The sequence below is a fragment of the Stegodyphus dumicola genome, chromosome X2 (assembly GCF_044657685.1).
Source record: "Stegodyphus dumicola isolate Sdum_Otavi_A_Nest chromosome X2, ASM4465768v1".
Classification (NCBI taxonomy): Eukaryota; Metazoa; Arthropoda; class Arachnida; order Araneae; family Eresidae; genus Stegodyphus; species Stegodyphus dumicola.
This window is the reverse complement of record NC_140781.1, coordinates 82591578-82604259: the sequence shown is the minus strand read 5'-3', so window position 1 is coordinate 82604259 and position 12682 is coordinate 82591578. Positions and strand designations below refer to the sequence as shown.

The following is a 12682-nucleotide window of genomic DNA, read 5'->3' as shown; positions in this document are numbered from 1 at the left end:
CCATGTCTTAAATTTTATACACATTGCTACAATTATCAGCACAGTTTTAGTACAATGCTTATTTTAATAATGTTTATGATTTATTTCAAGTTAAAACCTATCAAATTTTATTACATTCATGAATTTCTAAACTATGTATTTCTTGATTTTAACTCTTTCCTCGTGTATTTTATTTGTTTACATGATGACAAATACATTAACTTCAAATAATCACTAAATTTTATTACATCTTTTATAACTAAATATTCAACTTAAAATTTTTAAGAACACTTCCCGGACAGCCATCATCCACACCATAGTTTGTGTGCACATCTGCATCAAAATTTGCATGACTACGGGTCATTAAGAAGTGGCAGGACAAGTTAGGACAGGCCACAATCGACTCGCTCGTTCATTAGGCAAGAAAGTGTGTTGGTCATGGTGGAGAGTAATTCAAAGACCAACATACGTGCCACTGCCTCTCAATTAAGAATGTCTCGTGCCAGTGTCCAGCATGTCTTGAATGCTTAGTCCTACCACGTCCTTTTTTCTCCTTTTTTTTTACTTAGTCCTTTTTTCTCCAAAGGTATCAGTTACCGCTCCCTGATGACTATCCAGAACGTGTGTCTCCCGCACAGTGGTTTCTGGAAGAAAGTCCCAGTGATGTTGCTTTCCCAGCTTATGTGTTGTTTACGGATGAGGCCACATTCAACAGGGATGGCGTACTTAATTATCACGATCAGCATTTGCAAGCTCAAGAAAACACCTACGGTGTGTGGCAGGACTTCCAAGTTAAAGTACGGGCAAGTTTACTCGGCGTCTGCGTATTTGAGCTGTTTCTTTTACCATCCAGGTTGAATGCCACAAATAACCTGATTCTCCCGGCTTCCTTGACGATGTTCCAGGAAATGTGAGGCGCAACACATCGTTCCAACATGATGGGGCGTCTGCTCAATTTGGACTGGATGTTCACAGCTATTTGGACAAAATCACCACCGCATCAATGGAGCTGCTACCATCAAAGAAACTCTCAGTGTGTTTGAACATGTCTGGCAATCAATGGTCCATCGGTGTCAGGCATGTTTGGCATCTGATGGTGCAAACTTCGAGCATCTGTTGTAACATTCAAGCTGTTGTACACCATTTGTATTCATGCCCAATAAATGTTTCAAACTCTTGTAACAGGGGTAAGTGGTAGAACATGTGAAAGAAAACTCTTGTTTCCTTTCCCATCTTCTAGATCCGCTACCACTTACCCCTGCCAATGACGGGCATGGGATCCTATGTAATTCTTAATCCTTATGATGAGTTCCACCTTCCCCCAGGTGTCTGTCACAACTTTTACGGGACACCCTGTATAATTACTGAAATAATTAATTACAGTTGCCATACATCAAATGATGTCAACTGTCGATAAATAGAAGTTAATTGATTTGGACAAATAAATTATTATTATTATTTTGATTACATTAACGGACTATCAGTTTTCACTCATTATCGCGAAGTTCACGCATCTCACACTATTCTTAACATCATTTCAATTAGAACAAGCAATGCAATATTAGGTTGATATTGAAATTATTTAAAGAATTATTTGCAAATGGAATGAATAAATTGACTATAAAAACTTATATTTCTTCACCTTCGTATTATTCACCGTACTTGCCGGATTGTTAGATGGGCCTCTCAATTTCAGTCATCCAACAGAAAAAAGGGATTCAGTTCTAAAAAAATAAAATGAATAAATAGCTAGCAAATAATTTGAAATAATCAATTTCAATTTATTAATAACACTTGTATTCCTATGTAAATTAGTAATTTGGAAAAATCTTTCCCCCCCTTTTTTGGGGGGGGAATCACTAGAAAATGGGGAACAGCATTAAAACACTCACCCATCATGCCAACATAATCTCCAGGCACTTTCTTGGGATTTCTAAAGGTGAAAAGCTAGAGGCATGGAAAGAAGCCCTCATCGGATAAAGAAATAAAAAACTACCACTAATGCAGCACTAAAAGAGATGTTTTAAAACAGGTTACATCCTAATTTTGAATTCTTAATACAAAGCAGAAAAATTCATAAGACAGAAAATGAACTTCGAAAAATAATACAACATCATTTTATTGCCAGCATTTGAAAACAAACCATAAGTGGTTCTCGAACTACTGAGAGAAAAATAAGTTTCCTACATCTGTTCTAGGAAATCACGATGCATTCAAATAATGGGAAGATATGGAAAAATGTATTTTTAATCTTATATCTTAATAATGAATGCAGGATTAAAAAACACTCACAGCCTTCTCTCTTTCTCTACTAGACTACTCTTCCCAGATGTTCCTATCGGCAATGAAAAATGATTTCCATCATCTTCAACTCCTATTCACCATTTTTGGCAGGAATATGAAATGACCTCAGTTATCAAGGTGTTCAAGAAGGAAAAAAGGAGGCAGTTTGAATGTCATGTCACTTTCTACATATTTCAACCAGATAATGCACTAAAAGAGAAATAATTCATTGACATAATCAACGATTACCCCTCCGATCAATAGGCATTGTATGCTACTTTAGGCCCATAAGAGGCTGAATGAAACTCCCAAGTGATACTGGGAGGTGCTAATAATTGGTACACAGTTTAAAAGTGTTTATATGGCAGAATTCAAACCATCCCTCTGCTTAATTTTCTGGGAGCATATTATTTGCAACTGATACCTGTAACCGCAACATGATCCGTTTGTTGCCTTGGTCTAGCGTTTTGTTTGGTTAGAACATGCCTTCCTCCCCCGGCCCCTGGGAAGCAATAAGAATGCATCAGAGTCGGTTCTAGGCTTTTTGCTGCCCGGTGCAAGCTCTGCAAATTCTAAATTCTGGCACCCGGTTTCTTCCAAAAATTGTAAAAGGTTTGACACCTGTAAATTCTACCGTCTGGTGCAACTTTACAGGTAGCACAGCTTTTGGCGCCAGCCCTGGCCTGCTTTTATTACTCAACCGTCTAGAGTGGCAAACTGTGGCCTGAAATCTTCTCATGATAACCACTTCTAAAGAAGATAAACATCCACTGGAAATGATAATGGCTGTCTTTGAGAGAATTCTGTATATATTCCAAATTCTTATCTGTGCACACAAGATGGATACGGCTTTCAGCTGGGCGTATGGCATGTTTAACAGGGGTTTCGGGGCTCTTCCTCTGTGTAGCCTCATCAGAGCCATCTCTTCACCCACATACAGGATGACCATTGAGTAAATTCAAGAACTAATTGTGACTTTGGAAGTGGAGAATGAACATCAACACTTTCTGGTTAGGTACAGGGGTTTCATGAACTGGCCACCTCCTTGATCCTGCCTTCACAGAATATTTCCGAGCCATTTGGTGGGCAACGTCGACACCAAATTTTGTTGAGTTATAAAATTATATTGTTTCTGGAAGCCTTTTTAGGTGATTATTGTCAAGCTCAATAAGACATTTTTGCTGGTTTTTCCCTGATAAACTGTCAAAATTATATCATTATGCTCCAATAACAATGTATTGTACAATGGCATTATTACTTTTTTCACAAATTCAGGTACTTCTTTCCCATTTTGTTTCATCGTTCCAGTTAAACTAGTGATCTTCATTTTTAACATTTGAGACAGATTTAGTATAGTGAAAAAATTATCCGTAATGATATTTCTTAATTTATTTTTGAAAGGTTCTATCAAACGCAAAACGACGTATTCAGACAAAGTTAGGTTTTAAGGACGTTCCTCATCTTTATCCAAATATGGAAAACCATTGAGCACGTATTTACTTTTAACATCAGCGGCAAGCGAGAACTCGATACCAAATTTATTTGGTTTACTTGGCATATATTGCGTGAAATAACATCAGGCATTACAAGAAAACAGCTGTTCTTTAATATATATATATACATGCTCCTGATGTATAGCAAGTTATCGAATTTTCAATAAATTTCTTCCAAACTTCAGAAATGAAACAGAATTTATCTGTTTGAAGGTGTTCAGATCGTGTAATTTTTTTGTCGAATTGCAGAAATTTCAAAAGTTCTCTGAGTCTATCTCTCGCCATAGTATCGCGGAAAAAAGGTGGACCCCAAACAACAGATCATAGATTATCAAGATCTATATTATTTGCACCGTATATACCTCGAGCATACACAATTGATATAAAAGCATCTAGTTCGTCAAAGCTGTTGAATATTCATTTTTTCCCAGTTACCAGTGAGCTTCTTCCTGTGCACAATTTTTGATATGACGAAGCATAGCCTCATCTATAAGTAGCCTCCATGAACTAATTGCTTCCAGAAGTGATGATTTCCCAACACGTTCCATCATTTTTAACAAAAGTTCCAGAGTTCACTTCACCTGAATTTGAATCTGATAACTTTTTACGTTTATTTACACATTGTTCTTTCTTCCAGAAGTGTTTTTTCTGCTAGTACATTGTACAGGAAAATTAGATACGGTATCTTCATCCGAGGAAATATTTTCCTTACCTGGAGGTTCATATTCATCATTGCTGATTTTTTATCATTATCGTTTTTGGATTCATTTTCTCATAATTCTCGCATATATTCGAGGGCCTCGCTAACTGTTAATTTACGTATATTTCTTCCAGCCATTTTCATCTAAGATCAATTTTATCTCTGGGGGTAAACAAGGTGGCAAATATCAAACAGACACTCAAACTATCAGCAAGGCAATGCGAAAAACCAGTTGTGTAGTCATAAAGAACCAGGTGTGCCCCATTAGACTACCGCATTGGCTACAGTAGTATTGCATCACATTCCATTCAATAGTCCAAAACAAAATACATCAGAGGCAAAACAATCCTTGAATACGCTTATTTCTAGACATTGCTAAGGCTTTTGACAGAGATTTGCTGGATGCTCTCACCTACAAATTACCCGCCCTGGGCTTCCCAGGCTACGTCATCAACATTATTAATTCCTACATAACCGGTAGGTACTTCGACGTTCGCGCTTCTGGCACAAACTCCATGCTATCCAGGCTGATGTTCCACAAGGGTCCTTACTTGGACCCACGCTTTTTATTATTTACGTGAATGACATACCAACCACACACGGCACAACATTAGCTATGTATTCAGACGACACTGCGATGCTAGCACAAAGTGCATGCGTAGATCCAGTCATTCAACGAGTAAAAAACTACATCCATACATTAGAGAACTGGCTTATAAAATGGGAAATTCAAGTCAACGTGGATAAAACACTGGCCATTATGTTCACGAGAAAAAGCAAATTCAAGAAAAATCTCATTTTTAAAGGCACCTCTATTCCCTGGCCCAAGCACGCCCCTTATCTTGCAGTAATCATCAACAAAACTCTTACATGGGCCCCACACATTACATCTATAAGTATTTAACGTATCATATTTTCACACATTGTTATTGGTATAAAAATAGGAAAAGTCAAGAAATTTTTTTTCAATTCCGTTAGAACTTTTTAACAAAATCGGAAACAAAATTGCTTTTGGGTCAAAAATGATCCAATCCGCGGTTCTAGAGTTAAATACGTGTCTTTTCAAGAACATTTTTGGCTTTTCTTAGAGACCTATGTCAGATCACTTTTGAAATTGATAGAAATTTTTTCAATCTCTGCACCCAACCAAGGCTCCTTTTAAGCTTAATTTTAAATAAGAGGTAATTCTTTGAAATGATAAGTTGTTTCAAGAAATCTGTATTGAAACTGATGAAGATATCACTTGCTTCATTCTTCATAAAAAAGTGAGTTTGTTCTTTCAGAAAATCTGCTTTATTCGTTTTCTCACATTTTACAATTAAGTTTCAGACTTTTTGGAAGAAAAAGATTCTGCTTTAACAGCAGACTTGATAAAACCTAAAACATATGTAGTTTATTCGATAGATTTGTTTAAAAAGTTTTATAAATCAGTTATCAGCTCCAAGGTGTTGACCTGAATCTAATAAAAATGAAAAATTTAATTTCTGTGTTTCTGGAAAAGTTTTATAGCAAACTTGAGATAAGATAATTTATAAGTGAGTTTTTAAAAGTGAGTTTGTTCTTTCAGAAAATCTGCTTTATTCGTTTTCTCACATTTTACAATTAAGTTTCAGACTTTTTGGAAGAAAAAGATTTTGCTTTAACAGCAGACTTGATAAAACCGAAAACATATGTAGTTTATTCGATAGATTTGTTTAATAAGTTTTATAAATCAAGTTATCAGCTCCAAGGTGTTGACCTGAATCTAATAAAAACGAAAAATTTAATTTCTGTGTTTCTGGAAAAGTTTTATAGCAAACTTGAGATAAGATAATTTATAAATTTAAAAACTGTATAAAAAAATGACAAAGATGAATCTCTAATATTGCCACTATTTGGAAGCTTTGGAATTGGACGTTAAGAAATAATAATTTCCAGATACTTTAAGAATGAATTTAGCCTGGACTTTAGAATCCATTTTTCTACGGAATTTTCAAGCCATCTCCAAACTTAAGAGCATATGACTAGTTGAAATTTATCTTTACATTTAAATACCAAAACCTTAGGCTACAAAAGCAGTTCCTGGACTTTATTTTAGTTAACGGAATATTCTGTTTCAAAGTAAAGAAATTCATCTGAGCCTGGGTAAATGGCAGAAGTAACTATGACTCTATTAATGAATATTGTATAGAAATTTCCCGAAGTATTTTTGCCTTATTAACTGCAAAGCGGTTTAATGCAGTAACAATTCTGAAAACCAGATATGAAACTGGCTGCAGATAACTAATTAATCGCAGAGAACTGAAAATGTTGTTAACTAAAAGAGAGCCGAGTATTCAGAAATCAGGACAAACTCATTACACTTATCATTCTCCTTATAGTTATTTTGTTACAGGTTTAGAATCCCAACTTTTTTATTCTAAATATTACTGTGTATTTACTGTTAAATTCATAAACACTCAGATAACTCAGCCTCGCCATTATTGTTTTATTACATATTCTTATAACAAAAAGCGATGTTGATTCATAGAAGGTATTGAGTATTAATTTTCTTCCATAAATGATTGATTTATTTCATGAAATGAAAAATGTTTCCAAAAACGAATTAATGAATTTCACTTCTTTTTCTGAGACTTCATCGAATGAATCTACAAATACGCATTTCTACAGTTGCTAAAACAAAACTTATAAGTTTTCTTCGCTTCACACAAGAAATATCTCCTGCGTTTCAAACATTATTTACCTCTTGTCTGTGAAAAAGAATTCAGACTAAAAAGAACTTTAAATCTTTATTTTGGGCTACATATATTTGTATACTATTCGTAATTTTGCTTAAATCTTTTCCTTCACTATTATATAACATAATGCAAAAGGACTATTCAACAGTCAAATCCATCTGTGATTCAATTAGTCGTCTCATCTAAGAGAATGATGCCTACGGTGAACAGCACAGACAGCTCGATATTAAGCACGCTAGGAAGTAGCAAAGGTGCACACAATACAGGACACGTCTTACGCGGGATTCACGCGCCAGCGGCCGAGTGGTAGGTTCGCTGAACACTGGTAGTTCAGTCCGAGGTTCCAATACCGCGAACAGCTGATTGCATGGGCGCTTTCGTGGGTTTTCCCAATGTGTAAGGCGTATACGAGCCAGTCCTCAACAAAACGTCCTCAACAAAGGCCTCCCCTACCCTTAGGCAAACAGCGTTCGAGCACGGGATTCGTAGCCACATTCCCCCTCCTGCAATAATCAGCCTATGTCAGGACCGGAGCTAGGCTTTTCTAAATTCCTTCATCTCTTTTTCTCTAAGTTCTAAAAGTTTCGTCGCCCCTAAATTTTGCAGACCACTTCGAATTCCCGGCCCCTGCCCTGCGTTTGCCACTAAATAGTCTAGGATGGCAAACCGTGGATAGACTCTTCTCTATGATAATCACTTCCAGAGAAATCAAATATCGATGTTGGTATAAAGTACAAAAATAGTTTGATGTATATTGCTTTTAATATAATTATTAACTTCACAGATAAATTTTACTAGCTTTCGCATCCACCAGTGGCCGAGTGGTAAAGTCTCTGAACATTGGTAGTTCGAATCGAGGTTCAAATCCCGCGAAGGAACCAGCTGCATGGGCGTATTCGGGGTTTTCCCCATGTGTAACGTGTCTACGAGCCAATTTCCATTGCAACGTCTTCCACAAAAGCATCCCTTCCCTTTAGCAGATGGCCCTCGAGGCTTTGTCGTAATCACATAAACCCAAGCAATCCACTCAGTTTTGTGTTCATCAAATTGAGCTCCAATACTGTATTAAAAACAACAGGATTCAAACAAAGCGCATATACACTCGACTTCTGTTTGGCTGCGTATTTAACGGAAGGAAAAATAAGATTTTGCGAAAGCAATCTCGTGAAGCCATATTATACGAACGACTGCAATGCTGTGGAAGCATTAGGTTAATTTCATCAGAGAAATCTTTATTCAAACCAAATACGCACAATTTCTTTGAAGAGTTTGAATGCACGGACTGCGAAATTAAGACGAAAAATATCAGGTAAAAAATTTTTCATTTCTTTCCAGATATAGTGATATTCAGAGGCTTAAAAACAACTTTCTTTAAAAAAAAATATCTTCTCTTTTAACCTCTGGTACACATATTCATTTTCCCCTTCGTTGATTAGCATCATTCTCCCCTTTCTGATCGCATATGAGACAATACCAGCTATTTCACATAATTTCAATGATCTGTTGTTTTTATTATATCGCCATCGCACACTTAGAAACCTAAAACTCTGTTTTGTTTGCTTTACATACGCTGTTGCATTGTCTCATGCTGCTTCTCGTGATGTAGAATTTTGAGCTCTCTTAAAAATCAAATGTTTGAATTGGAATTTTTTCAGATATACAGGGTGTCTCAAAATGTCGTTGGCGTACTTAACACGCTGGTATGTCATACCATTGTAATGTTCTAATCTAGAATTTACAGCTAAGCGTGTGGAACCTTGAGAACTGATAAGCGATTAATCGCTTTAGCTCAAAGAACAGAAACTCAAGAAGGATTAATTACTCTTTATTGCTGAAAATAAAGTTCACAGATGACCCTTTCTCAGGACGTACATAAAAGCCTCCACTTTGGCTTGAACTCAAGAATACCAAGAAATAAAACTTAACTAATGCTTTGCAGTATCGTGTGGCCCCAACTTGTCAGCAACTGTGGTAGTGACTGCTACTAAGCGTAAATTTACACAGACACGTAAGAAGGGTTTAAAGCCCTTTTTATTCAACTATTAAAATAATAGCTGCGTCCACTTGACGCTCACAGACTACGCCGAGCCGGCGGTTTAACTGAAACAGAACGTAAAACTGAACAATAATGACTGGATGAATAAAATAGCGTGAACACTATCCACGAGGCTCTGAGATCTTAAACTAACCTAACCGCGTTCTAAAATACCGCTGAGATTCAGCGAGCTTACTAATTAAGCAGTTGAAGATTCATCAAAAACTGCCGAGATCCTTCAATAGGTGCAAAATTAAGTAATTCTTTTTTCCCAAATACATGCAATATCTCTCAGCTGTAAATTTGTAATGTTACTTAAGCCCGTTGACGACTATCAAAGTTTTTTTTTTTTTTTTGTTAATAAAAAAACACCTCTCTACTTTCAGTAACCATGTGCAGCTATTCTTTTCTCGTTTTCTTCTAGTGCATTCTGGGGATAGTTCAAAGAAAATTATTATGCAGCAAAACATTCTAATAGCTGGGGATACTTACATAATTAATAACTTGTGTCACTAGGATCCAAAAATTACATGTTCCATAATGATTCACTAGGCCAAGTGATTAAGCTAAAGAACACAAAGACTATTTACCTTAGTGGAGAAGGATGCTTTTGTGGAAAATTTGTAAAGGGAACTGTTTCATATTCACAATATGCACAGGAAACACAGTGAAAATTCCCATGCAGCTAGCACATTCGCCAGGATATAGCCCCAGCTGAAATTAGTGTTTAGTGATCTTAGCACTTGGCTGCTACTAGGTTCACAATAAGTATGAATTTTAAAAAGTTAAATTATTCTTAAATGAGGAAAAGAAAATAAATGGTGTTTGTTTATAGAATAGTAGTATATTTCTCTTGCAAGAACAGAAATTAGATATTACCATTTATGAGCTTGTACAACCATCAGACATGTGTTTTATTATAATACTTTATGCTTAATATATTATTTCATATTTTTCTTAAACATTCTTTGAATAGCATGCACTATATTACTAAATATAAAAAAATTTTTACATAAATTTTATTCCTTTCTTATATTAGCTCAAAAGATTTTCCAGTCTGGGATTAAATAAAATATGATAAGCCACTTTGGCAAATAAATGCAACTGAGGATGCTAACTTGTGGTTTGGCACTCTCTATTATGGGCACCCCTTTCCCAGGGACGACAGATCAAAATTTGTAACACCTTTCAAACCGAACCACTAGAGTAATTAGAATTTCTCTACCAATGCAGGATATTTAGCCTATGAAATGAGTAACAGAAGACTGGTTGTCCTGCTACTCACTTGGACGGCTAATGCTACTACCCTCTGGGAGAGCATACACTGCCCTTTTGGATAGTAAGTAGGCTTGGGTATTTTATACCTACGGCGCTATGACTGTCAAAGTACAGATCTCTCTCAGTACAATCAACACCCCCTGGGGCATCATTTTGAGACTGACAAACTTTTTTAAAGTTCTCAATCTTATTCTTTTCATATTGAACAGACACACAGCAAATAATATAAATAGGAGAAGAAGGTAAGTTGTTGTGGACACAATATAAGCCAGTCCATTCACTTTGGGTGACTTTTGAATCCAAACCAGTATACAGTGAAGCTAATGCCCAGGGTGCAAGTGAAATTTATTGGTGAAGAATCAGTCCTACCTTAAACCTCTGACTGGCATGGAGTTTCACAAAGAAAGCCCAAATTTCTGAAAACTGCCAAGATAAAAAGGTATTTTCCTGATTTTAATGCCAAAATGCCCCAGGTACTTTATACCTGGATTTATGCACCTTTAGCTTTTTGGACATACACTCCTCAAAAGTGAAACAGCAATACCAAGAATGCATGTAGCATCATGCAAATTACAGGAGCGAGAGTTGTGAGGTGGTTATGCATGTTAAAAATATATGTAAATGTGCCAGTCCCAATATTTACTTTATGAGAATTGGCAACAACAGTTTTGTTGTCATTCTATCCCTGTCTGGTGTGCATAGCTGTGGTTGCTTGTTCCCATGTAACCTGATATTCCCAATATATTTTTATTTGTTCGACCTGGACTATGTCATTTCTTTAACCCACGACTAATCTCGATTTTTAACACGTTATCAGCACGAAAAGCTCAAAAGGAAATGCCATTATGATCCAGGATTGAAGATCGCACCGAAGCCTAACCGCGCCGATCGCCGAAGCCTAACCACGTTGTGAATCTGAAGTGAGCTGGATAACCATCCTTTAACGAAGTAAATAAAAATTGTTTTGGTTAATTTAGCTCGATATATTTACTTAAAAAATGACATCTGAAGATTATAAAATGCCGAAACTAAACGGCGATAATTATGACACATGGTGTATACGTTCGCGTGCCGTGCTGGTGCAGAAGAGATGTTGGGAAGCAGTGGAACCCGGATATGGAATTGAAATGAATGAAGCGGAGATGAAAAAGAATGACGAAGCTCTTACCCTATTATTCCTCATAGTTGAAGATACATTTCTAGATGATAGCGGAGATTGTATTAGAGCCAGAGACGCCTGGAACTGTTTAAAAGAAATGCATACAAAATTCGGTTTGCTTCACGTACTGCAGCTTATGAGAGAATTTTTTAACATAAATATGAAGCCAAATGAGTCTGTCCAATCCTATCTAGCAAGATTAATGGACTTACATAGAAAATTAGCTAATGGTGGATATGCATTCACAGATAGAGAAGTGGCCCTAGTGATGCTGTTGGGACTGCCTAGAAGTTATGAATCGCTTATCCTAAGTTTGGAAAAAGATGAAGCAAATCTGAGAACTACAATTGTGAAACCAAGGCTACTCGTAGAAGAGAAACGTATAGTCAGAAATGAGAGTTCAGCCAAAGTGTATCATGAAGAACAAGCTCTTCACACTAAAAGTTTTGCCACTAACCAGAAGAAGCCTGCATTTGGAAAACCCATGAAGAAGTATGCAGCTAAAAGGCCAAATGAAGAAGAAACTAACAGAGGAAGAAATACTAAATGCTTCAGCTGTGGCCAGTGGGGGCACATATCTAAAAATTGTGAAGAGGCCAAATATCAGAAACAAAACAGCGCCAAAACTGCAGTTGACCTCAAGACAAACATTGCACTTCTGGCAAATGAAGAAAAATCAAGAAAAAGTAATCTGTGGATTTTAGACAGCGGAGCTACAGAACACATGACCTCTGATAAAAGAAAATTCTCAGTCCTTAAGAAGTACACATCTGAAGTTGAAGTTGCTAATTCAGAAAGAATAAAGGTCACTGGAATTGGAAATATTTCATTTTCTGTTGGAGAAGAAGACGGAGAAAAAAACATCACTATTGAAAATGTCCTATATGTTCCAGAACTAGGAGGAAATCTATTATCCATTGGTAGAATTGAAGAAAGAGGCTTAAAAGTAGAATTTGCTGAAGGAAAAGCCAAAGTAATGATAAGAATGGAGATACTCTTTTATCTGGTGAGAAAAAAGGAAGACTATACATAATCGAA

General features: G+C 36.4%; 1 protein-coding gene across 15 annotated transcripts in view; it reads right to left on the bottom strand.

The window, feature by feature from the left end:
* The window catches only part of LOC146992788 (uncharacterized), a 218762-nt gene that overhangs the window by 30053 nt on the left and 176027 nt on the right, over positions 1–12682 (bottom strand). For 6 of the 15 annotated variants that reach the window (XR_015039012.1, XR_015039018.1, XR_015039016.1 and 3 more), the window contains one exon: positions 1622–1703. Coding sequence is in view for 1 of the 15 variants with exons in the window: in XM_085809289.1 (XP_085665415.1) it covers positions 1875–1988 (114 nt within the window). In the remaining 14 variants the exon portion in view is untranslated. Of the gene's footprint in view, positions 1–505; positions 1704–1871; positions 1989–12682 lie in introns of those variants that run through there. The other 9 variants (XR_015039008.1, XR_015039014.1, XR_015039022.1 and 6 more) reach the window with 5 other exon arrangements.